General features: G+C 43.6%; 1 protein-coding gene across 4 annotated transcripts in view; it reads right to left on the bottom strand.

Moving 5' to 3' along the window:
* The window catches only part of adamtsl3 (ADAMTS like 3), a 101,658-nt gene that overhangs the window by 13,174 nt on the left and 61,885 nt on the right, over positions 1 to 26,599 (bottom strand). For 3 of the 4 annotated variants that reach the window (XM_088347108.1, XM_088347110.1, XM_088347109.1), the window contains 12 exons: positions 21,482 to 21,609; positions 20,033 to 20,078; positions 16,749 to 16,985; positions 16,557 to 16,683; positions 16,414 to 16,488; positions 14,202 to 14,359; positions 12,863 to 12,974; positions 12,192 to 12,330; positions 12,071 to 12,121; positions 11,786 to 11,990; positions 7,199 to 7,346; positions 7,039 to 7,123 (listed from right to left, as the gene is read on the bottom strand). In XM_088347108.1, coding sequence (XP_088203234.1) covers positions 7,039 to 7,123; positions 7,199 to 7,346; positions 11,786 to 11,990; positions 12,071 to 12,121; positions 12,192 to 12,330; positions 12,863 to 12,974; positions 14,202 to 14,359; positions 16,414 to 16,488; positions 16,557 to 16,683; positions 16,749 to 16,985; positions 20,033 to 20,078; positions 21,482 to 21,609 — 1,511 coding nt within the window. The remainder of the gene's footprint in view (positions 1 to 7,038; positions 7,124 to 7,198; positions 7,347 to 11,785; positions 11,991 to 12,070; positions 12,122 to 12,191; positions 12,331 to 12,862; positions 12,975 to 14,201; positions 14,360 to 16,413; positions 16,489 to 16,556; positions 16,684 to 16,748; positions 16,986 to 20,032; positions 20,079 to 21,481; positions 21,610 to 26,599) is intronic. The other variant, XM_088347112.1, reaches the window with a different exon arrangement.

The raw sequence follows: 26,599 nt of genomic DNA, 5'->3' as shown, positions 1-26,599 counted from the left end.
TGTTTACCTTAATGGTGAGCAAAACCCCAGCAATATGCGAAACTCCACGAAACCCCCATTGTGTGCCCCGCTCATTGCAAAAGTCAACCCAAAGATAATATATTGTGGCCTAAACAGTGCAGTTTATTTTAGGCTGCCCATAATGGCACGTTTAGTGGCTTAAAAACCAAAGGGGAAAAAAATCGCTCTGCCGGCCCCTGCTTTCAGCAAGTCGACTGGGGATAAAGGATTGCAGTCATAACCGTGCCTACTATTTTAGATGGGCCAAAATGGCATGGCGACAATCCTGCTTCTACTGTTCCCCCTTTGAAGCAATTTTGGACTTGGGATAATGGATAGCGGCTGCAAGAGTGCAGTTCATGTTTTTGAATTAATATTTTTCAACTCGGGCAGCACGGCGGCGCAGTGGTTAGCGCGTGTGCGGCACAGTTCTAAGGTCTCAGGAACCTCCTGTGTGGGTTCAAATCCATCTACCGGACTTCCTGTGCGGAGTTTGTATGTTCTACCCGTGCTTGCGTGGGTTTCCTCCGGGCACTCCGGTTTCCTCCCACATTCCAAAGACATGCATTTCAGGCGGATTGGCCGGTCCAAATTGTCCCTAGGTGTGAATGAGCGAGCGAGTTGTCTGTCCCTGTGTGCCCTGCGATTGGCTGGCAACCAGTTCAGGGTGTCCCCTGCCCACTGCCCAATGATTGCTAGGATGGGCTCCAGCACCCCCGCGACCCTACTGAGGATGAGCGGTGCAGCTAATGAGATGAGATGAGATTTTTCAACTCATGATGCAAAGAGGCCTCAAAGTACAAAGTGCAAAGTAGCAGTACTCGATCATCTCTTTAATCAAACAAATCGGAGTTCCATCCAATAATTCAATTAATTTTTGATGCAGTAAAAATCAAAACTCCAACAGCTTAACACAGCAAAATGTTTGGTTGAGTCAGATGACCGGCCATCTTGGCTACTCTATCCAAGTTGGGTAGCATCATTTCCAGAGAGATTACATTTTATTTTATTTTTTCCCAGGGCAGACATGCCTATGGGTCCAAACATGTTATTCTGATTAATGTTAAAAAAAATGTTTATCAAGAGCGCCTGTGATGAATCAATTGTCGTTTTGATGGTAAAATGAGCTGCCGTTCATTAACAAAATCATGACCAGAGGATGTATATCTTTTTCTGTTTGTTTTGTTTTTCCACAAGAACAATCAATACGCTGAATGTGTTCAACATTAGCGGATAAAAGGCATCCACAAATAAATGTTTGTGAGTTATCGTGACGCCTTCCATGAGCAGATGTTTGCAATCTCCGCCAAAGCCCCTTCCTATTCTCATTTCTTTTTAAAATCCAATACCGGACTAGTTTTTGCAATTTTGACCCATATGGTTGGCAGATACGGTATTATTGTTGGCTTGTGAATGAGGCAATATTATACCCGTGCATTTGGTGTGGGAAAGGCATTCTTCTGTGTCCTCTCTTACAGCTTTCCCACTTAATAGATGAGTTAAAGCTGCAGATGTTTTAAACTGGCGAACACGCTCTCTAATGCAAGTCATGCAACGCGTAGGGCTCCGCTCCAAATGCCTTTGCGGGACAACCTTTTATATCTTGTTCGATAGGCAATGCATAAAACATCTGTGTTTTTTCTAACTTAAGCACAGCTGACTTGCCCTAGGAACTCTTTCAACTTCCCCACGGTCATCTCATGTGACCTCGTATATCACGTCTACGATCGAGATCTGAAAACACAGGTGTTAGCAGAGAGAAAGGAGCATGAAACATCTGAAGGCCTGCGCTCACTTAACACCATTAACTTGGAGAATCCGGTGTTGAGGCCATTGGCTGCTAAACTGTAACAGCGCAGTCACCCGCACACCTGAGGCTGAAGTTGTTTAGGTCATATGTTTCCTGATCATGTGACCATTCAAGATAGCAACTACAGTACCGTAAATTCCGGACTATAAGCCGCTACTTTTTTCCCAAACTTTCAACCCTGCAGCTTATTCAGTGATGCGGCCAATTTATGTAATTTTTTTAACGGCCGCCAGCGGCGCTCGAGTACAAAAGGTAAGATTTAGACTGCAACTTCTTAGCTTGTGCACAAATAATTAAATTAGCGTAGACATAGATAGATAGATAGATAGATACTTTGTTCATCCCCGAAGGGAAATTCACATTTCCAGCAGCATCCCTGAGCTGAGAACAATCGAGAACAATCATGTCCTCATCATACAAATTGCAATAAGAAAGGCACATGACGCAACTTTCAAGCTAAACGCAATCGAGCAGTCCGATAAAGAAGGAAACAGAGCTGCCGCACGTGAACATTTCTTTGCGATCGTGATGCCATCGTGTTTTCGAACAAGGGAGCATGGGACGTCGTCTTTGTGGCAAAGTCTCTTTCCCATACTGGAGCAAGAGGACTTTGATTACGTCAGTTATAAGGAGGAAGATGAGGACGGTTTACCGTGCTCATCACAAGTACGGTTTGTTCTTTAACAGAGCTGTTTACTTTCAACGGGCACCCGGACCCTGCAGGTCTGCATTAAATCTTAAGTACCGGTATAATTTTCAGCTCAATTAACCGGCTGTGTTTTCTGGACTGTATCGGGTATAGGTTAATTTCGTGTTAGTATTGCGTTATTTCAATGTGGGCGCATGCGGCTAATATACAGGTGCGGCTTGTGTTTGTACAAAATCGGTTATCCTCCTGAAATGTGGTAGGTGCGGCTTATAATCAGGTGCGCTCTATAGTCCGGAATTTACGGTAATCCCTTGCTACTTGTTTTTTTTGTTATTGTTAGTTCACTGCTTACGCATACCGGTCAACCAGTACGTTTTTGCTGTACAAAGTACGTGTACATGCATTGTAAGACGTGTACGACGTACAAGAAAATCTGAACGGAAAAATGCAAATTTGTCAATTATGGGTACCATCCGGTATACACCGACTATCACGAAACGGCAAATCAATCAAGTCAAACGAGTTCGCCGGTATAGGTTTTTTTTCGTTGCAAACAAAGCGAGCGGTTTGATGCTACTGTGCGCATACGTCTGCCGCCTCAGATTTAATGTGGTAGTTATGTAGGGAAAGGAAAACCGTCTCTTTTTAGAGAACCTGCTTTTTCGGCTCAACTCATTAAAGAGAGCCGGCTCTCAAACGGCTCACTTGCTTTGATGCATTACATTACGAATCATTATTGTTGTATAAAGAAGTTAAGAAAAAAAGGAAGTATAAAAGGAGAAAATGAAAAAAGACAGGTTTGTGGTTATCCCTTTAATCAGTATATTACCAACAATAATTTAATGCAGAAAATGAATGAATAATTTGAATTAGGAAATCTATTATTCTACTTAATTATATTTGCATATAATTTTTCCTTCAAGAGTGAACGTCCAAGCGACTTCATTTTTGAACTTTTCTTTTATAATAAACCTCATTCACGTCGAGCAACTCACTATCTCAAAACAAAATGTTAATTAACAATATATATGATATAACGAAACACATGTTCAATATAACATGTCGAACTACATAAATAAACACATTTGAAAAAAAAAATATGGTGTAAGATTATTTTGTATTTTGTAAGGGAACAATATTTTGTAAGGGCATGGAGCCGTGGAGGTTGACAGGTATGTTTTGCGGTCGTTGAATTCAATTGTCTCTTTTGTCATTGATATCAACGCATCGTGCAATATTTTCTGCAGCAGACAGAAAACAGCAAATACTATCACAAGGGCAGGTTGTATGTATGTGTGTTGAGTTGATGTGACTGGCTATGTGTGCTACTGTGATAGGCTGGTGTATGCTGTCAATCAAATGGCAGTGTGGGCGCACAAATCAATGTGGCCACCAAAGCAAATTGGGAAGCATGATGACAGCTGGCTTTTAGCAACTAAAATCTGAAATAAAATTATCATTACAATCGGACTCTAAGTAAAGTCAGAAGAGCGCAAAGCAATTGTGATCACCAGCAGGTGCTTTGTGAAATTATTACTCACCAACGCCAGATCCATAATCCATGAAACGGATGACCTGGCGCTACAACTTATGGAAAATGGCTACATTCAGAACAGTTGTATTTTAATCATCCAGGCGACCTGGCTCAATTCGATGATACCCGATGGTAGCGTGGAGCTACCCAGCAGCTCTCTAAATTGCTTTCTAAAACTGAAAAGTGAAGCCATCCAATTTCGTTCTACTAATGAATAATGACATTAAGGACCATTCTTTCGTCTGCAATTCTGTGTTTTTTTGTAGATCTATAGTTGTTATTTCTTTGCAGTCGTATACTCTCAGTCAGTAAGGATGTTATCTTGAGGTAAGTTTGACCCTTGGGGGCTTTTATGAAGGTGCTATTCTACTTCACAGATTTTTACTTTTAGTGGGAGGTTCTGGTCCCCATTAATAATAATAACCGTGGGAATACTGAATCATAGAGTCAGATATCAATGACCAAAACGAGAACATTGACTATTGCAGTACATTTCTAGACGACAACGTCAGGGCATTTTCGACATCCCGTACTGAACCATAGTGGCCGGTCACACAGACATTTGCGGCTGAATCACGGCCAGAAATTTCTGCCTGTGAGGCGGACGCTATTGGACGCTTTGAGATCGCCATACAGACGAGAAACAGCAGTGCTTAACACGCGGTCGGAAATTCGCGCGCGGGTGGCAGCGCGAAAAAGTTTTGCGCTGCTCAATTCTTCAGAGCGCGGGTACACAGCCTTTCACGAGCGTATCGAGGCTGAACCACGGCCAGAAATTTCTGGCCGTGAAGCAGACGCTGTTGGGCGCTGTTGGACGTTTTGAGACCGCCATATAGACGAGATACAGCAGTGCTTTACTCGCGGTCGGAAATTCACACGCGGTTGGCCGCGCGAAAAAGTTTTGAGCTGCTCAAAAGTTTGAGCACGTGTTAAACCGCGTGCCGCACACGTGGTCAACACGAGGTAATGACGCGGAAATGACGCGGAACGACGTGCTCTGGCCGCGGCCAGGGCGTGGTTACACATGGGTAGGACGGGAAATTTCAGCGGGTAATCGTGGGTGGAGCATGGTAATAGCATGTTCTGCGCCTGTATCGCGGTGTTATTACGTGAAATTAGCGTGTTACGCGTGTGACAGTCAAACGCCTTTCTCCGCGTATATACAGCGCGATTTGCCGAGCACACGTCAGTTGTGCTCGAGACGTCAAGGGGGTGAACATGGATCCCCGTCAGCGTAGTGACCTCGTCTTAATCCATTTTTATTTCTTGACATTTCTTTTCAAGATAATAAAATAAAAATGATGCCATAGCTTGAAATCTTGATCTTCACGGGACTGTGTCTTGAGCGGTTATGATTTCTACAGCCCGGTGTTATCCGAGAAATGCATCCCTGCCGAGATTTGCATCCCCTCGCTACTACAACCACTTTTACCTCGTTTTATCTCACTTTTAGGGAATTTAATGGCGAACATATAACCAAAACCACCTCGTCTTGCATTTGTTGGGAATGTAATACAACTTAAACCATTCAGTCTTTGTTTTTGTTGTGAACGTAATCGAACGGTAAATCCTCCCCCCCTCGCGTGAACGCGCATTCTGCTGCGCTTCCAACAAAAGCGATCGTATTCTATATAAAACGCTTATTAAAACAATAAAGCGAGCTAATTATAACAATTGGGAGATCCTAGTCTATATAACGCGTTTATTTAAACAATAAAGTGCGATCGTATTCTACAAAATGCGTTTGTTAACGCGGATGAAAAAGTCACCAACGTCAATGCACGCTTCCAACAAAAGCGATCGCAGCAGAATGCGCGTTCACGCGAGGGGGTGGGGTGGGGTGGTGTGGGTGTTGCGTAGGAGTCGGATTTGGGCACAACACCGGCTCGGGAGCTTTTATACCCGTGGTCCACACGAGAAAATGACGCAGAAATGACGCGATGAGGAAGTGGAACAGTCGCCGGCGTCTGTTTTGGGGGCATACCACCGATGAACAGCGGGTTGGCCAATTTTGCGCATTTTCCATCGCGGGCAACCACGGGCAAAAAAAACCCGCAAAATTTTAGCCGTGATTCAGCCGCAAACGGCTGTGTGACCGGCCCCATACTGTGGAGAATAAGGCTAGATACAGCAGGAGTGAGAGGTTTTCTTTTTCTGTCGTCATTGATAGTTGCCACGATAACAGACCAAATTGTATTTGCGTGTCTTTGTTCCTCGACAATTAAAGGAAACACCAGCGACTGGACAATGATTACGGGCGGCAGTGGCTCAGGCCGTAGCGCGCTCGTCTTAGGATCAAGAGATCGCAGTTCGAATCTCGGCTCCTCCGTGTTACATGTTGAAGTGTCCTTGGGTAAGACACTGAACCCCTAATTCCCCCAATAAGCAGGTTAGCGCCTTACATGGCTGCACGGCCGCTATTGGGAATTGTGAAGCACATTGTAAAGCGCTTTGGGAAGTCTTGACTTGAAAAGCGCTATATAAATGCAGATCATTTCATTTTCATTTCATTTCATGATTCCAATGATACTGAACATGAATTGTAGCGTGTTTAAAAGAAAACTTCACCTGCTGTTCAATTTAGATATATAGATCAAGGTCTGTGGAATAGAGCAGATAGCAGATTTCCCCTGTTCCTGGCAAATGTTGGAATTTGGCTACATTATGCAAACAATGATCAAAGATTTTAGATACTTGATCCCTTTGGCAACGCTCTGTTTTCCTCCAAAAAGTGCCTTCGCACACCTTAAGGAGTAGCAAAATACAGACCGCACGCAGACGGCGCCAGATTTGCGCGGGGTTTGAGTCGAGACAATAACATTGAACATAACACATGAGCAAATACTTTCTGGTCTGGAACCAATATAAACAAAATATATACATTGAGTTGATCCATGCTGCAGATTTATAACGCTTATGACATATTCTAAACTCAAAGCCAAGCACCGAGTGCAGGTGCACGTTGCAAACTATCGCAGGTTCTTCCCGCTATAACAACACATCCGAAGTTAAGTTAACTTCGAGGACCGTTTTTGCCTGACTCACTTGGGCTCCTCGTTCACGACCAACTCCTCGTCCAGCTCTATGGCCTGCTTATGCCATAAGGGTTTGGCTTCCACTGGGGGAGTGTCTGAAACACCAGAGAGAGGGTGGGGGCTGCTGTAAGTCAAGTGGATTTTTTTAGATTTCCTCTTCTATAACCTACCTATAGTTTTGTAGCAAGGCACAGTCACCAGACACTCCTCCTTGATGTGGGGCTTGGCGGTGGGGTTGCATCCTCCTGCATGGAGCCCCCTGTGATCAATGCATAGCACCACCCTGTAGCGCAAACCCTGGCCGCACGTGACGGTGCACTGAGAGCAGGGAAGGGAACAAAAAGCTAGTTATATATTTTGCTTTTTATGTATTTCCACGACTGTAAGGTGTGCCCTTGTTGTATTTGGACGCACCTGATGATAGGGTGCGGGCTTTACATACAAAATGGACGCCAATATTGAACCCTTTAACGTAATGGTGTCCTATACCATGATGGTTCTAGCTCAAGCTGAGAGTTCATTTGTTTCTGTCATGATTACTCATTAATTTCACCTGTGCTCGCTCGTTTGGCACCAGCCGCTGCTGGCTTTCTGATTGGTTCACTGTCCTTTTTAGGCCCAGTCCTTTCACTCTCCTGTTGTCAGTCCGTCAGCAAACCTCTTTTTCTACAAGGCAAGCACTTTGACTCTAACTCCCGTCTGTCCTGGTTTTTGCACCCGTTTTTACCACCCGTCCGCTCCCGTTTGTCTTCGGTTCCAACCTGTTTTTGATTCCGACCATGTTTGCTCTCCCGTCCCAGCTTACGACCCGTTTTTGATCCCGACTCCGTTTTTGCTCTCCTGTCCCGGCATTGACCTGTTTTTCTATCCTCGACACCGCCATCTACCGCTACGGAAGATCCACTTCCGTATTCGGATCATGATCCGATTGCATGAGCGGCTTGCTTTGCGCGTCCAACGAGCACCGGATCGCGGGCGCTGCCCTTTCTATTTCTGTCTCAATAAACTTGTGAGTAAACGTTACGCGATTGGGTCTACCCTTTGTGCTGGTCGTGAAGGTTTCACTTGTTTTTCTTTCACATTGGCTGTGAAACCCCGCAAGGATGAGGCGACATTACTGATATGCCGTAGGCAATAAGAACCCTTTTCAAATATGCTTCAAGTTGTATAGATCACGTGTTTGGAACCACATGACTATTTAAAATGACGATTATGACGACTAAATGGTACGTAGCTATTATACACGATCTCACGGCGCCACCTAATGTTTCCCGTGGATATGCACAATAGAAGTAACAGCATGCTGAAAAGTATGTCAAAAATTTGATTGATTTGAGTTTTTTTTAAATTCTCACAAAATGTGTGTTTCTGTTGCGTTACTGTTAAAACTCTGGAACCACATTTATTTGTTAAGCCATTGGCATGTGCGACTGTCTTTCTCGTTTAGCACTTTATGGGCTTCTACGCTTGCCGTACCTTCAGCTATATCACCTCGTGCTGAAGATGTCTGCAGTCGTGCACAGACGCCCTGACTTATTTGCATTGTTTACTGAATGCAGGCAATAAACCGAGTGACTGTGAACCCTTGTGTCGTGCATGATTGAGGGTCGTTACATATGCACATTAGAAGTAACAGCATGCTGAAATAAGAAAGTATGTCATTGCAAAAGATACTGTAAAAAAGTACTGTCTCGCTTGTGAGAGCAGCACTGAGGAAAGGACATCAGCCGTCATAAGCAAAATAAAAAAGGCCTGGGATGGGCACAAGCCACGAAGCATAATCATATTGTAATACAGTGGAACCTCGGTTTTCGAACGCCTCTCAGTTCGAACAAATTGGTGTTCAACCAAAAATTTCGAGAAATTCTTGCTTCGCTGTTCGGTCAAAAATTCGGAGTTCGAACGCTGGTAATGCGTGAGTGCGTACGCTAGAGTGCGATGCTGAGAGGCGTACGGGTGTAGATCGTGTAGATCGCCCCCACCCCTCGTGACCAACTGTTATCACGTGCGCACTTGCCTCTTTTTGCTTTCATTTTTAATATCGGTGAACAGAGTGTTTTAGCCCCTAACTATGCCCTGAAGAGGGTCGGTGCAAGCAGGACAGGTGAAAAAAGAAAAGTTGTTCGTACAACTATTGCCTTTAAGAACGACATAATAGCTAAATATGAAAGAGGTGTGCGAGTTTCCGATCTTGCTAGGGAATACAGCATGCGCCTTCTGCTGACCACCACAAAGTAAGAAATCCTATTTATAATTCTTTTCTTTATCTTTTTTTTTTTTTTACACGTTCGTGTTAGCGTAATCTTTCGTATGGAAGATTATGATAACGCGAACGTACGATTAGCCTGGGTTAGCTCTATGATTACGTTGAACATTCAGGTAAACATTCAGGGTGTTGGAACTGAGCCCAAAATTCAGGGTGCTGGAACGGAGCCCCCTTTCCAATGAAGCGCTAGCCACTTGTGGTGCTAAATGACTTGTAAACGACCTGATTTTTTTATTTTTACACGTTCATGTTAGCGTAATCTTTCGTACGGAAGATTACGATAACGCGAACGTACGATTAGCCTGGGTTAGCTTCATGTTTACGTTAAACATTCATGGTAAACATTCAGGGTGTTGGAACGGATTAAAACGATTTACATTATTTTTAATGGAAAAAATGATTTCGGTGATTGAACAAATCGGTTCTCGAACAGGGTTCTGGAACGGATTATGGTCGAGAACCGAGGTTCCACTGTATACTGTATATTGCACGATGACCGGTAGAACGTTACAAAACACATTTGATATACTTTTTTATACATATACAGTACATAGTGATAGCACATACTGATAAACATACTCTCGTTCCTGCAAATACTTCAACAGACACTATTTAATGCTCATATTTCCTCTCAAAGTTTCATGTTGTCATTTACTTCATGTTTATAAAATACTCAAGGCGCACCGCATGATAGCTCGCGCCACACATATTGAAGAAAATCTAATACTTTAATGTGCCCTTACAGTCGTGAAAATAAGGTATTATGTGATAGATGTGTGTTAGTTGGCCGACTCTTGTCCTTTTTTGACTGACTCAATGCCCTGGCCTTTGACTCAATGAGGGTAGGGGGGTGGTTTGGTCCCAAAACCCCTGCTGCTGCGTGAACAGGAGTGAACTTAATGTGTACTCTGCCAAACCAAGCATTTAAACAGCAAGTTCCAGGAAGAATTTGCAAGTTAAAATGCATCCAAGGTTTTTCTTTTTTAAAACCTCCCTGTGTTTTTGTGTAACTGCCATGCCGTCTGAACAAATAAATTCTTGTTTCACTGGCAGACAGTTTTGCTAATTTTAAATCGTTTTTTTATTTCACCATTTCTGAACTTTTTTTTAACTATAAAAATCCATGCTCTTAAATACATTGGAAAAATGTAAAAATAGTAAGGAAAGGAAATAATCTGGCAGTAATATTATTTTTCTTTATTTACCAAATATCAAAAGGTTATTCCAATTCACAAAAGAGGGTGCTATTCATTTCCGGCAAAAAGATTGAAAAAAAGAGCAGTAGATGACAGTTTGTTCTTTTGTCCCCTGCTCTCAGGACTAGTTGACTGGGGATAATGGATAGCGGCCAAAACACCGCAGTTGATTTTAAGGCAGGCCAGAATAGCACACTACAGTAGACTAAAAGAAACAGCCCTCTCCCAGTCCCTACAATATGGAATTGGGGATAATTGATAAAAGTTGATTTTAGGTGGAAATAACAGCAAAAAAGAGACGCCAGGCCCGGCAAAGGTGCACTTTGCTCGTGCCCGCTTGCAGCAAAACGGCTTAGGGTTAACCTGCGATGCACAGAGTCCGTGACTGCAGTAGTTCCATCAACAGATTAAACTATTTTCCATAACTAACTGCTAGTTTATTACAAATGGATTCGCTTTCTTTTGTGTCCCACCATTTTTAAAAGACGCTAGGCTTATTAGCATTGCTAACTTGACCAATGCTATCGGCTGCGTATGCGACACATTTAGATTCCTTTAAAATACATTGAGTAATATTTGACCATTAGACGGCACTGTATTTTCTAATGGGAGCGAAAATAGGTGCCAAATGAGCACAGTGAAGCAGCAGGATGCCAGAGAAACATGGTGGTGACTACGAGGTATGCAAAAAAAATACAAATTTCCTGACCTTTATAAAAAATACCTAGGTATGTTCAGGATTTTTTCTCTATTAGTCAAATCCATTTTTTTGTAGTGAATGAACATTTGTTTTATACCAAAAGGAGTTACTAAATATTACACACTGTCCCTTAAATGAAGTTATTGGCACCTTTAACTGGCACTGATTACTTTTAGGATAATTTTCAGTCAAAAAAAAATTTAAAATGACCAAAATAATTTGCCAGTGGAACAAGATGTGGGTCAATACATATACATTTTTTTCATCACACCTCAAAAGAGCTGCTATATTTGTCCATCTCCTTGTTATTAGAGGTGCCCAAAAGCTGAAAACCAGTGAAAAGAAGCAAAAGAAAGATGGCGGTGTTTGGTCACTCCTTAGGTTGTAATATTTCTTCTGCGATTTAGCTCTTATTTTCAGTTGCATGGCACAATACAGTGACATCTAGTGGTCAAATAATACACACTGTTCCTTTTCAGAAATCCGATGCAGCATTTTGGAACCCTCGGGTTGAAATGTCATCTGCTGGCTAGTTTTTAAAACCTAAAAATAACGGAGTACTTGGCTATTAGAAAGCATTTAGCGATGAACCTACGGGTGACCACTCTTGAGCCATCCAAGTGGGGCACTCAAAGGCATTGCAGGTCTGCAAGACGGCCATCTTGGCAGTATAGAGGCACTTCCATTCGTCGGTTGTGTGGATGATGCCCTGCATGTCCTCCTCCACGCAGGAGACTGAGCGACTCTGGCTTCCGCCGCCACAGGAAGCCGAGCAGGCCGTCCATGGGCTGCTCTCCCACCTTGCAAGGTAATGATGTCCATATGTGTACCCATTTATTGCACATTTGTTTTTTTCCATTAAGAAGTCAGGAGGACATACCGAGGCAATGGGTGGTAATGATCGTACGGCAGGATCTGCTTGTAGCCGTCGCTAAGGGACAACGGAAAACACTTTGAGTTTATCATTCGTGTCTTCAAATGAACAATTCAGACATTGTCACCTGGCCAGGCAGGGCTCCATGTTGCACTCCTGAAGTTTGGGTTTGGGCTTGCTGTTCTCGGGGTAATAATGGCAGTACTGGTCCACAACCACTCGCCCACTGCGCATGTCAAAGCACTCTGCGGAAGTCAGCTGGTAACCTGGTTGGTCAGGTGAAGGGGAGATTTTAATTCAGACTGACCCTAGAAATTGAACTAATACATTGGGAATTCAGTACACTTGATAGAATCTATGCTACCAGATGAGTTGAATGGAATGAAATGGCGTTTCCAAGAGAGACATGCCTCTTAAGGTATGTGTTTGTTCTCTGGGATAAATGGTGTGGTCTGCGTTTGGCGCATGTCAATCTGTTGATCGGCACCCTTATTGAAGTGATATTTGTCGGTGCAGGAAACCTGCACTTTGACTCAACGCTGCAAAAACATGGCTGGCGAGCTGATAGGAGTGCTGAGTCATGCTTCAAGGCGTAGATGCTAACTAGGCTAACGCCTCTTGAACAGACATCCAAGATCAAGAACAACTTAGACCATCATCAACAGAATTGAAGCCTTTGAGGAAAATGTATGTATTTATTTTATTCTTCTGGTGCAATAAGAGTGCATTCTGGGATTTCCCCATCCTTAATTACTGTTGACAAAAAAATCTACACAATTTAGTGATTATTTCTCTCACCGCCGCCACATGTGACAGAGCAAGGGAAGAAGTCGGTTTCCCTCCACCGGTGGACGATGGGCTGGTAGAATATGTATTGGATGACACTGTCCGGTCCATCTCCAAACTGAACCTAAAGGAGCATATATTTGAAAGGTTGGATGTATGATCGTTTTTGCTAATCCATCCATCCAAACTCAGTGGCTCCTTTTTGCCATTTTGTTCACCAAAAGTAAACTGCACTCATATGCCCGTGATTCATTATCCCCAATTGCATATTACTTCGAGCGGGAACCAGCGGAACACACTTATGTCAGGTCTGGCTTCTCATTTTTTCCTCACATTCCAGTAAAATGAGCTGCACTAGTGCAGCTGTGATCTATTATCCCCAATCCCATATTGATATGAGTAAAGACCACGAGAATGCCCTTTTGTCGAGAGGTGTGACGTTCTAGCCCATTTCCTTCGTCAATTATTACTAAGAGAAGGGGCAGGCAGAGCACTTTTTTTATCGGTCCATTCAATCCGGTGGCCAGACTAGAATAAATTTAGATGCAAGCCATCATTTCTAGTTCACTATTGCAGAGAGCAGGGGTAAAGAGAGATAATTTGTGTCATGCTTTTTCCCCCTTTTTCCGCTTAAACTGAATAGAGTATATGCGGCCACAATTCATTATCACCAGACAACTGCTGCTGCAAGCGGGGGCCGGCAGGGCACATGTTAAAAATGGGAGGGGGTGGAGTTAAACCGATAGATTTTCAGATATCGTAAGGGTTTGGGTGCTCATTAACAGCAATAAGCAAGGAAGTACAGTATTTTTTTCTTTTAAAAAGAGGAAAATAATAAAATATGTGTATTTTATCTTAGCCTAGAATGTATATCTTTTTTAAACACTACTTTACAATTAATAGATTTGTAAACATTTTAGATAGTGTGTTGAAATAAAAGGATACAATTAGTCAAATTAAGGGCAGCACGTGTGCGGCACAGTTCTGAGGTCATGAAATCGAACCCCGTGCGTGGAGTTTGCATGTTCTCCCCGTGCATGCATGGGTTTCCTCCGGGCACTCTGGTTTCCTCCCACATTCCAAAAACATGCATGTCAGGTTAATTCGACGGTCCAAATTGTCCCGAGGTGCGAATGAGCGAGCGAGTTGTCTGTCTTTGTGTGCCCTACGACTGGCTGGCAACCAGTTCAAGGTCTCCCCTGCCCACTGCCTGAATATAGCTGGGATGGGCTCCAGCACCCCCGCAACCCTACTGAGGATAAGCGGTGCAGATAATGGATGGATGGATTGTCAAATTAATCATAGAAATTAACAGCCAGTAGAACAAAAACCTTTGCAGAGTTGTGCTTACATGGATGGTGAAATCAGCCCCGAGAGGCCCGTGTATCAGTAGCACTTCCTTATCGGCCAGTTTCTGGTAGTCCAATGTGGTGTTTTCCAGTTGGTACTGCCCTGATTTATCCAAGGTATGTTGGCCTTTTACCCCTTGTAGAGTCTTACTCTCCACATCTAAAAAAAGGAAAGACCATACATGCACACGGAGAGAGAGGAAATAACTCTTGGACTCGTGCTGCGATTGTCACCGTGTTGGATTCCGCAGACATTTTGCATCTTTGGCAAGTGTGCTCTTACCGCGAGCCAACCGCGACCGCACTTTAAACAAACGTATAGAAACCGTCGCCGCCTTTGAAATGCCGCAGCTGAGTTCTTACTAGTTTCGACCTCGAACCAAGACCGCCATTTGGATTTCCAACAAGGTTAACACAAATCAGTAACCATCAACAGTCAACATCATTCCACACATGGTTTCCATTTGCATGCCAAATAGAGAATGAAAAAGCTCTCCATTCAGAAAAAAAGCTTGGGAAAGCTAACTTGAAATGAAAACATACAGTAGGTTAAAGGTATAATCAGCAAGTGATTGAATTTGTCGACTTGTTGACTGATATCTCTGCTGGGCCCAAAGGTTTTATAATATTTGGCAATGAGCGAACATGTAGTTAAAGCTCAATGCACACTTGATGCCTTTAGCGTGGGAAATACATACATAAACTGCAGAAAGTCGGGAGCACCGTCCCCCGGACATTTAACGCCGTTTTCAGCTCTACTCTAAGTTGTCGAGGTCACGTGTTTTCGGTTCCACAACTGTGATCTGAAGACGAGCACATATTTACTACTGTGCCAGAGGAAAAGAAAAATGAGGGCTGTGTCTTATAAAATATTTTTCAAGACCTACACTATATCTGTAGACGACAGATATAATAAACCATACTGTGGAGAATAGGGGGCAGATTGCAACACAGACGAGATAAGTCGTCGTTTGCTGTTTTTGTTATTGGTGGTTGCCACGGTAACAGACCAAAATGCATTATCTTGTCATCGTTCCTCGAAAATGTAAGGAAACACCAGCGACCGGACAGTGACTCAGAGAATACTGAAAGGGAACTGCAGCATGTTTGATAGATAACTTCCATTGCTATTCAATTTAGAAGTATAAATCAAGTACTTTGCTTGATTTGTGGGTGAAAAAGTTGAAATATCGTGAGTGCATTTTAAATATTGAAACATTATAAAGATTGACTCTGTCACGACCAGAACGGAATTAGGACCCAGATGCGTAACATTGACCAAGAGTTTATTGAGATAAAGAGGAAAGGCAGCGCCCGTGATCCGGTGCTCGCTGGACGCGGGAAGCAAGCCGCTCACAAAATCAGAACGTGGTCCGAATGTGGACCTGGATCTTCCAGAGCGGGAGATCGTGGTGTCGGGGACGTAAAAAACACGTCCATAGCCGGGACAGGAGAGCAAAATGTGGTCGGGATCAAAAACGGGTCGTAAGCCAGGATGGGAGAGCAAAATGTCGTCGGGGTCAAAGAACAGGTTGTAGCCAGAGACAAACAGGGAAATCAGGAACAGACGGGTGAAAAATGGGTGCAAAAAGCGCGACCGACGGGAGTCAAGGTACTTGCCTTGTAGAAACAGATGTTCGCTGACAGACTGACAAGAGGCGAGTGAAAGGACTGGGCTTACATAGGACGGGGAACCAATCAGGTAGCCAGCAGCAGCTAGCGCAAACGAGCGGGCACAGGTGAAAGTCATGAGTCATCATGACAGACTCAAGTATCTCCTGTTCTGCTCTTGTTACAAATCAAGTAATTTAGCCTCAAAGAAGTGTGTCACTGCAGTTTTTATCCAGTTATATCCAAGAACAGCTTGCTGTTTCACCTGTGCTCCGCACACAAGAGGACTACCTCCACCGTGTGGCTTATTATGAGAATGTCGAAAGTGCCATGAGGCTGTCGTCAAGAAAAACAGTGCTGACACCATCTGAAATGTTCATATGATCTGAAAACACCTGACCTGGACAACTTGGACTGGAGCTAAAAACGGCATCAGGTGTTTGGGCGACAGTGCTGTAGAGGTTCTGCTACCATTGGCGTGGATCGCCAAATCTACCAGGCAAAGGCCTGCACATTTTAGTAGTGCATTGTATTATTTAAGCAAGTATAAGAAAAGAAAAGCTGATTTAGAAGGAAGCGCTTCCTGGACCTACCAGGACTTACACAAGTGATCCGGGCCTTTCAGGATAAGACGCACGTGTCGGCTCTTGAAGGGGATGACGACAACTGTATCCTCCACTTAAAAAAAAAAAAAAAGATTTTAAAGTGTTGTGATGGCAAGAATCACACTGTGGCATGAAGCTCACTTTTTCCTGAGGCATGCTTGGATTTGTAGTGCCCTCGCACCAGCCTGCACGAGGAACCGTTGCCGTTGCAGACGCCGCAGTTGTCCTCTTTGGCCGCGCTCCCCAACTCGTGATCGCAGCCGACAATCTATAGCGCACATAGGCATTGTGATTTCCTGGTTGAAGAAAGGAATATGCTGATTTTTGTCTTACCTGGCACATGCCGCTGATGCACATGTCTAAGGATTCGGTGTAGCAGCGTGTCCCATCTAGAACTTTGGGGGCTAACTCCACCAGCAATCCGGATGCCTTGGCTTTGCACTTGAGGGCGCACGGGTTCTCCGGGTCATTGTAGACTGGAACCCACTCGTGGTATTGACCCTGGTAGCGAACATCAGCGTGCGCTGAACACTGCTGTGCTCGGAAGTCTCCGGCGTCCACGGGGCAGTCCTGAGGGAGAAAGATTGTTAAGATGAAATGTTCTTGAATATAGTACTGTTACCCCTCGCATCGCAGGTAGAAATACAGTACTCCATTATCCACAATCACATATTGCTGCAAGCGGGGGCAATCATTTTTGTTGGTGCCCGGCAACTTTTTTTTTTGCAGTTCTGTCCACCAAAAAGTGTAGTGCACTCATGTGGCCACAATCTGTTCTCCCTGATCGCAAACAGGGACTGGCAGAGGACACTTTTGTCAGGAGTTGTGTTTTTTTTTCTGCCTTCATTGTATTTCCGCCTAAAATGAACTACACTTTTGTCAGGAGACTTGCTGTTCTGGCTGACCTAAAATGCAATGCATTGTTGTGTAAAAGATCCATTATCCCTGGTCGACTTTTGCCGAAAGCCAGAGCATACAGAGGGATTTTTTTGAAGTGTGCCATTTTGGCTTGCCTAAAATGAACTGCACTGTCTAATATTGTTGGGACCGAGAAAGCAAATTTGTGTTATGTACGGTGGATCTTTTTTCCCATTCTTTCCGTGTGGCCGTGATGCATTATCCTTGCTAGGGGACAGCAAAGCGCATGTTGAAAATAGAGAGGGTGGTACTTCACAGATTTTCACATATCACGGGGGGGTTCTGAACCCCATTACCCGCGATAAATGAGTGATTACAATATTGTGAAACGTTGAGTGTGCAGGACCAAGATAAGCTCTGGCTTTTCCTCGGCAGCCTTTCTAAAAAATCAGTTTTTATCATAAAGTTGTGGATTTTGATTTAATTGTAAGCTTGCATCTAGAAGATCTAAGAGAACAATATAAAATCGCAATCAAAATAATATTGTGCTTTCAATCGAGAATAAAAACGTTTTTACAGTGAACCTCTACGTAAACACAGTCCAGTGTTCTGACGAGGAACAGGAAGGCTGAGCGAGATTCAAGAACAACAAATGAAAGTTTGTTTTTGCTTCTCATTTTTCTGAATTCAGCTACTGGCCTCTTGTGTCATCTACTTTGTTTTGAATATATATTTTCTCTGTACAATGATAACATGCTGCATACTTTATGAACATTTCCATTTAAACTCAATCCAAAGGTACACACTATGAGTGTGTTTGTTATTCATCGATTTAGATTGAGGAAAATTCGAATCAGCGGGTGATGTAACCTGAATTTCAATAGGAGTCAGAATTTGACAGGTAATTAAAATGAAAGTTAAAAAAATACTTTGTATAAAAGATAAGGCACACTTGTGTATTAATCACATTCTTTCACAGCTCAAGTGGCTAAATTAATGAGAAAAAAACGGATAACTAGTTTTCAGAAGATGGTGACTGCGCGTTCGCGGCACAGTTCTGAGGTCATGAGATCGAACCTCCCATGTGGAGTTTGCATCTTCTCCCTGTGCATGAGTGGGTTTTCTCCGGGCACTACGGTTTCGTCCCACATTCCAAAAACATACATGTTAGGTTAATCGGCCGGTCCAAATTGTCCCTAGGAGTGAATGAGCGAGTGATTTGTCCGTCTCTGTGTGCCCTGCCGGTGTTTGGGGACCGGCTGTCGCCCTCTGTGGGCCGGTCCCTGGCTTGCGTTTGGGGACTGGCTGCCGCCTATTGTGGGCCGGTCCCCGGCTTGCGTTTGGGGACTGGCTGCCGCCTCCTGTGGGCCGGTCCCCGGCTTGCGTTTGGGGACTGGCTGTCGCCTCTTGTGGGCCGGTCCCCGGCTTGCGTTTGGGGACTGGGTGTCGACCTTTTGTGGGCCGGTCCCCGGCCGGTGTTTGGGGACTGGCTGCCGCCCTCTGTGGGCCGGTCCCCGGCCGGTGTTTGGGGACCGGCTTTCGCCCTCTGCGACCAAACGCCACCCGCGGTGCGGCACAAGTATAAACCCTGTCGTGAATTTGTCTCCGATCGTCTCAGGCGGACGTAATATCGCCCAGCTGCACAACTCCTAGCGGTAGATCACTCGGCTCGTGGGTCGATGAAGAACACAGCTAACTGCGAGAACTAATGTGATTTGCAGCTGCGATTGGCTGGCAACCAGTTCAGGGTGTCCCCTGCCCACTGCCCGGAAATGGCTGGGATGGGCTCCAGCCCCCCCGCGACCTTAATAAGGATAAGCGGTGCAGATAATGAGATGAGATGAGATTTGTTTTTTGTTTTTTTTTGAAGGGGCGTCGCTACTTCGCAGATTTTCACTTTTTGCGGGTGGTTTTGCTCCCCATTAACCGGGTCTAAAAAATAATAATTAAAAAAAAAAAATTAAAAAAAAAAATTTTTTTTTGGAAGGTGCTCCGCTACTTCGCAGATTTTCATTTATCGCGAGTGGTTTTGGTCCCCATTTACCGCGATAACCAAGGTCCCACTGTGACCCCTATTACCCCAATGATTGAATTTAAGTGACATTTTGAAACCATTTAACTTGTTTTTCTTATAAACTTAACATCAGCCCTCGTTCGCCTATTCTTCACTATATTTGTAATCGTGATCTAACGCTATGGTAGTTGCTAATTCTAAAGGGTGACATGGACCACAAAAAATACTCGAAGGAGATTAGAATACTGTGGCAGTAAAGACAGCGTCAGTTAGCGTTCTGAAGCTTTTGACCGCCACTAACAGTAACGGCGTTGTAACTGCGTACAAAGTAATTAGTTAATTGACCCCGTTACTGGAAAAATAACACTTTTATGCAACGGCGTTACTTATAACGGTGTTATCCCAACACTGCTTGTATGTGATGTATATCCGGTACTTGAAGTCGTTTTGGTTTGGCTGGTCATTTGTTTTTTGGGGAAAAAAGGTGATTATATTCTACTATCTCTGCTTTAAAATGCCCAATCCTTTCATTTGAGAGGTGGAATATTTTTCTTCATTTGGGTTTCATTTGGGTTTTATTAGGTTTCAATGGTGGGTCCTGACGTCAGACCAGTTGAGAACCAGTGCCCTAGAAACAAAACCTGGGACACATAGGCATTTGCACATGGAAATCTATAAAATGGACGTGAGTCAACCAAGAAAATCCCCAGTTGGAAGCTTCACATTAAGAAATCGCTGAGCTTACCACATTACTGCATGTTCGGTACTTGATATTCTGCCCTTCGCAGGTCCTAGAGAAGGAAGAAAGAGTAAATGAGGATCACTTGTGTGAACTGGCTAGGGACGACATGAAATGACGAGGCGAACCACAATACAAACCAGTCAAGCACTGCCAAAGTCGGCGGTTAGCTCAACGTTTTTTTTTCTCGTGTGGTGAGCCGTAAGCGTGCGAGGCTCGGCGGAGAGCTCGCAAAGACATAATAGCGTACAACGAGCCACTCTAGAAGGCCTTTATCGGGTTTTTAAATCTGCTGACCTATACCGAGTTTTACACAGGACAATAATCACTATTTATTCATGGTTTGTCCAACAGTGCCAAGAAAAAAAAACAACCTTTCGTCTAAGTCAGTTTTTTTGGCGCTGGAATCGTCTGCGCATTTGCCTACTCATTTAGCGCCACCCGCCGCGGGTTCTGATTGGCTCCCTGTCACTACTTGAACTCAGTCCTGTCAATCCCCTGTTGTCAGTCCATCTGCGAACCTCAATGTATACTAGGCAAGCATTTTTCGACCGTGACTCCCACCTGTCCCGTTTTTTCTCCCATCTGTCTCCGGTTACAACCCGTTTTTGATCCCGACCAGGTCTGCTCTCCTTCCCGGCTTACGACCCATTTTCCGTCCTTAACACCGCCATCGCTCGCTACAGAAGATCCACTTCTGTGTTTGGATCATTATCCCAGTACGAGATTGACTTGCTTCCCGCGCCTAGCAAACGGCAGATCGTGGGCGCAGCCCTTTCTCTTTCCTCTAATAAAACTTGTGAGAAACGTAACGCAATTGGGTCCTGTTTCCGTTCTGGTCCTGACATAATTAGTATTTTTCACAACCGCAACCCAGGTTCAAGTCCTGTTGCATCTAATGTTTTGCGATTGTCAGGGATGTTATTTGCACAAATATTGTAAAACCTCGAGTGTAATGCACACCCAAACTTTGACTTTAATTTAAAAAAAGAAGTCATACAAAAAGAAATATGGTCCATACAATTTTTTTAGGTACATTGTATTTTAATTTCTAGAGCTACTCCTGGTTATGCCTGTTTTAAATAGGTAGTTCACCAATGACATAACACCACTCCCACTGTAGAATACGGAAGGTTGACTCACACTATTATGACAATTGTCTTGAGTTTATTTGGCGGAACAATTGGGAGCGGCAAAGAGAGGCCGACCAGACTTGCAATGCCAAAATCTGGCAGTTTAATAGAAAGCAGGCAGTAGGTTTCCTATTTTAAGAAAGTCAGAATGGCTCTGGATAGCCTTCAAACGCACATTGACAAATTGGGCACAAGATGTTTCCATTTATCTAAAGGTCAAAGAGGTATTTATTTTCTAAAAATGGCTCATATGATCGGAGCCTCTCTAGCCTAATGTTTGCCATCAGCAGCGGTGAATAATATCCCTGCACAGAAAACTTACTTGGAGCTGAGGCATCGTCTGAGGGAGTAGGACGCTCCTCCTCCACAGGTACGGGAACATTCGCTCCAGGACCCCCAAGCGTCCCAAAGAGTTTCGCGGTCCTCTTCCGATCGAGCCGTGCGTGAGCTCTGTGCATGGAGAGGTAAAAAAAAAAAGATGGAGTGTGACGGTTTTGATTCGCTAAGCTGGCTCAACTTCAATAACTGCACGCTGCTGTGCTTGGCGGCGGAGCTTGGAATATTAACGCGGCACCCAAGGTTAATATTATGGGAAGATGATTTTTTGCGACTCTCGGGACGCAACATGCATATCAGGTGGCAGTCCAAAAAAACGTTGATCTTTGAATCCATCATTCAAGACCCCCTGTGTCTTTGAGGGAAAAAAAAATCTGAGTACTGTAATCCATTGTTCAATGTGGTTAATGGGGAGCCCCTTGCTATATGCGAAAATCTGTGAAAGAATCCCCCCTCCCACCGCTTTTAACATGCATTCACAGCAATAGTCGACTGGGGATAATGGATTTCGACTGTTCAGATGCTGTTCATCTGAAGCAGAAAGAATAGAAGAAGAGACGCCACACATGCCAGAAAAAGACAACAATGACACTCTTCAGTAGCCCTAACCCCAAGAATTGTGCTTTGTCTGCCCCTGCTCTCAGAAATAGTTGATCAGGGATAATGTATCGCGGTCATTTTAGGCAGGTAATGTCAGGACCAGGACAGGAAACAGAGAGCAGAACCCACTCGCGTAACGTTACTCACAGTTTATTGGGGAGAAGAGAAAGGAGCGCACACTCGATCCGGAGATCGTTGGTCGCGGGGAGTAGATTGCTCGGAACGCGGAAGTGGTCAAAATCAAACAGAGCAAAACAGGAGCAAAAACACAGGAAAAAAACTGAGATTCACAGGGCCTGCCAAACAAGAGCAAAAACACAGGAAAAACGGAGATTCTCAGAGCGTGACGTGTCAAAACAGAGTTTGGCAGACGCTCCGACAAACGACGGCTCTCAGGGCAGCGTTTAAGTAGTGACAGGGAGCAATCTCTCAACGAGTTTCACCTGGTGTCCATGGGCGGGGACAATTGGGCGCCCTGGCAACTCTGACATGTAAGTGTGGCATCCTTTCTGACAAAAAGTGCCTTCTGCCAGTCCTATCTCTCTTCAATAAGTGATCGGGAATTATGAATTGCAACTACATGAGTGCAGTTCATTTTACGCAGAAATACAGTAACAGTAAAAAAAAGCTGCCAGGGCCGACAAAAGTGCCTTCTGCCGTCCCCGGTCTCATCAATATACCATCTGGGATAATGTATTGCAGCCGCACGAGTGCAGTTTACTTTTTGGTAGATGGAACGGCAAGATAGAGTCAACAGGCCCGACAAAACTACGCAAGCCCTTGCTCGCAGCAGTATGCTATCTGGGATTGGATTGTGAAATTATTTTTGAACCAAGGCCGTGAAGCACGAAGTGATGAGGGATTATAGTAATATGTTTAAAATCCAAATATTTCAGTATTATTTTTTAAAGCACGTTTGATTTTAAGTGTTATATACCTGGTATGAGTTCGGGGATAGGGGATCGCGGAGTAATTTTCATCCCACGATGCACTTAGGCACAAATTAGATCTAACTGATAAAATGGCTTAAGCACTTTTTAAAAACTAATAATTGACAGGTGTGAATGTCATGATTACTGAGGTGACTCAGCTGTGCCCACTCATTTGGCGCCAACCGCCGCGGGTTCTGATTGGCTCCCTGTCACTATTTGAACCCAGTCCTTTCAATCCCCTGTCGTCAGTCCGTCTGCGAACCTCAGTGCATACTAGGCAAGCCTTTTTTAACCCTGACTCCCACCTGTCCCGTTTTTGCTCCCGTCTGTCTCTGGCTACGACCTGATTTGATCCTGACCACGTCTGCTCTCCCGTCCCGGCTTACGACCTCTATTTGTCCCCGACTACGTCTACTCTCCTGTCCTGGCTTACGATTCTTTTCTGACCCCGACCACGCCGTGCTCTCCCAGTCTCGGCTACCGACCAGTTTTTCCGTCCCTGACACCAGCATCGCTCGCAACGGAAGATCCACTTCCGTGTTCGGATCACAATCCGAGTACGAGAGCGACTTGCCTCCCGTGTCCAGCGGACATCGTGGGCGCAGCCCTTCCTCTTTCCTTTAATAAAACCTGTGGTAAACGCTATGCAATTGGGTTTTGTTTCCATTCTTGTCCTGACAGTGACAGTCCCAAAAAACAATGATCCCACCAAAACCATCAATCAAGATCTCCTGTGTCAAAATTTAAACTATTGTTTATTTTGAAATGACTGGCATAGTCATGTGATCCGCGTCACCTCCATCTGACCGTGTGCGTATTGGGTTTCTTTCTTTGCATCTGGCAAACGATCAAATAACGCCGGCGGGTGAGAGAAAAGAGGACGGATAATCCGGCATGCTTCAAAAAGCTGCCGCTCCCAAGAAAAAGCAGGCCACTGGCTCTTTATTACCCCAAAAATTACACTGAAATGTGGAATCGACGCAGAAGAAAAATAATTCACCTCCCGTGGTAGTCGGAATGCAGATGAAAAGATTTGAGGCGCAAAGACATTCTATGAAATCATACGCAGTTCACTGGAGGTTAATCCAAAAGTTTAAAAACATGGATGCAAAGGAGATAAAAAAATACTCTAGTATCATTTCATAAAATAATCAAAAGAAAACGATTTTGCAGAATTTTTCACACCACAGACCCGAGAAAAAAAATGGACTCTGTCGGCCCCTGTTTTCAGCAATAGTGGACCAGTTTTTAATGGTTTGCGGCTGCACGAGTGCAGTTCATTTTAGGCAGAAACACAGTTACGGCAAAAAAACTGCTAGGCCTTACAAAATTACTCTCCGCCTACCCCCCCACACAGCCAGTTCTTTTTCAAGTAAAACACATTTTATTTTAAGTCATTTTAAGTAAAATTTCTCATTTTACCATATTGTAAACATTTCTAATGAAAAAAATACTAAATACTATGATAATTTTGTGCTGGTATAATTTTTTTTGCTCATATCAGGGTTCTTTTAGCTCAAGGCAATCGAAATTCAAGGCTTTTTAAGACTTTTTTTAATGCCATTAAATCAAATCTAAGACCAAGTCCACACAAAAAACACAATTGAAACAAACAAATAAAAAACACACACATATTTCTTGCACACAATAAATTGTGCCTCGTACAAATTACGTGGCACAACTTTTAGCCATGATAAAAAAATGTTCGTCTGACGGCCACTTTACATTAAATGTACACTTTCCCATGGTCATAAGCAGGGGTGTCAAACTCATTCTAATACGGGGTCACACGATAGAACAAACGTTCTCTCGGGGGCCGGACTAGTAGATTAGAGAGAAAGAAAAATAGAGAGAGAATGAAATAAGAGAAAGAGAAGGAGAGAACAAGAGAGGGTGGGACAAAGAAAGAGAGAAAGGGAGAAAAAGAGAGAGTTAGAGAGAGAGAAAGAGAGAGAGAATGTGAGGAACAAAAAAGATAAAAAGAGAACTAGTGAGAGAAAAGAAAGAAATCCAAAGAGAAATAGAAAGAGAGAAAGAGAGAAAGAGAGTATAGAGAGTAAAGAGAAGGAGATCAAGGGAAAGGGGAAAGCAAGTGAGAGAGAGAGAGAGAGAGAGAGAAAAGAGAGAGAAAATGAAAAAGGAAGAGAGAGCAAAAGAAGGTAGGAAGAGCGCGAAATAGATGAAAACGAACAAACTAAAAGAAAAAGAGACAGGGAGAGTGAAAGAGAGAGAGAGATAGAGAGTGAGAGAAAAAAGGGAGGATAAGAGAGTAAGAGAGAAAGAAAGAGAGAAATACAAGTACAGCGTTGGTGAGAGGCACCTGGCTTTGGCAACATTAAATAGACATATTCCAACCTACAGCTCGTTTTTCTCTTGCGCTTCATTCAGCGTTGTCTCGCGGGCCGGATTCAATCCCTTAGCGGGTCTGATCCGGCCCGCGGGCCGCCTGTTTGACACACCTGGTCTAAAGTAGTCTAAAGTCTCTGTCCGAAATTGTCATGTGTATTGTGAGTAGACTCAAGACATGCGTCTGCTCTTAAAAGCCTGACTGAAACCACATCACTGTTTTGATAGTTCCTTTATTGTGGTCTTGCCATGTTGCCAAGAAAGTACATCGGTAACTTATTATAAAAGATAAATGACAAACTTTACTAAATCTTTTTCGTTCAAACAAATACAAAACTTTTTAATGTTTTCACAGTTTTAAGACTCTCGAAAATTGGATTTAGGACCTCTTAATGCCAATTAAGCCTTTAACTTTACAACAATGAATTCAATGCATTTTAAGACATTTCAAGTGTCCACAGGAACCCTGTCATATTGAGAGTCATTTAGCTGATTTTAATGTATATGACTGAAAAAAAGCATTCTGGCCTTTGCCATATTTGATTATTTTGTTTATTTTAATGATTATTTATTTGACAATCTTGCAGGATACCAGTGTTGAGTGTTTTATTTGGCCACAAGAGGTCACTTTTTGGGCCCTGCAACCGGAAACGATTACTAAAAAGGAAGAATACAAACTACGGCGACTCAAAGTTAACAAACTGCACAATTTTTCTTTTAGTTTTTCTTTATTTTTTCCCACAGAACTTCACAAGGTTTTGGGATCCCCGGAGCAGCAAGATGGCCAGCAATTATTTCAGCCCCCTCTAAGTGAGGCTCGTTATATGTGAAATAAATACACATTTCTCAACTTACAGGTGTTTTACAAAAATGTACGTTTGTATAATCCTTCATGTATTGCTGCTTACTAACTATCCAATAATCAAGTTTTTTTTTGTTGTTTTTTGTTTTTTTACTTATACGAAGCTCTAAATAATGCATACAGTCCCTTTAAAACATTGAACATTTTCTGGCAGCGGGTATGATTTTCTTTCCAATGATTTGAAAACCGAATTTGTCACGGTTGCCATGGCGCCCAATTGGCCCCGCCCGTGTGGCGCCAGCTGAGGCTTGTTGACAGATTGTCTTCCTTACTATTTAAACTCAGTGCTCTTACTCTACCTTTGTCAGTCCGTCAACGAATCTCTGCCCCGCAAGACATGGGTTCTGACTCTGTCCTGTTTCCT

The sequence above is a fragment of the Urocampus carinirostris genome, chromosome 11 (assembly GCF_059441175.1).
Source record: "Urocampus carinirostris isolate Australia breed hairy pipefish chromosome 11, RoL_Ucar_1.0, whole genome shotgun sequence".
Taxonomy (NCBI): Eukaryota; Metazoa; Chordata; class Actinopteri; order Syngnathiformes; family Syngnathidae; genus Urocampus; species Urocampus carinirostris.
Note: the sequence above shows the minus strand (reverse complement) of the source record. Positions and strands in the feature narration are given on the sequence as shown.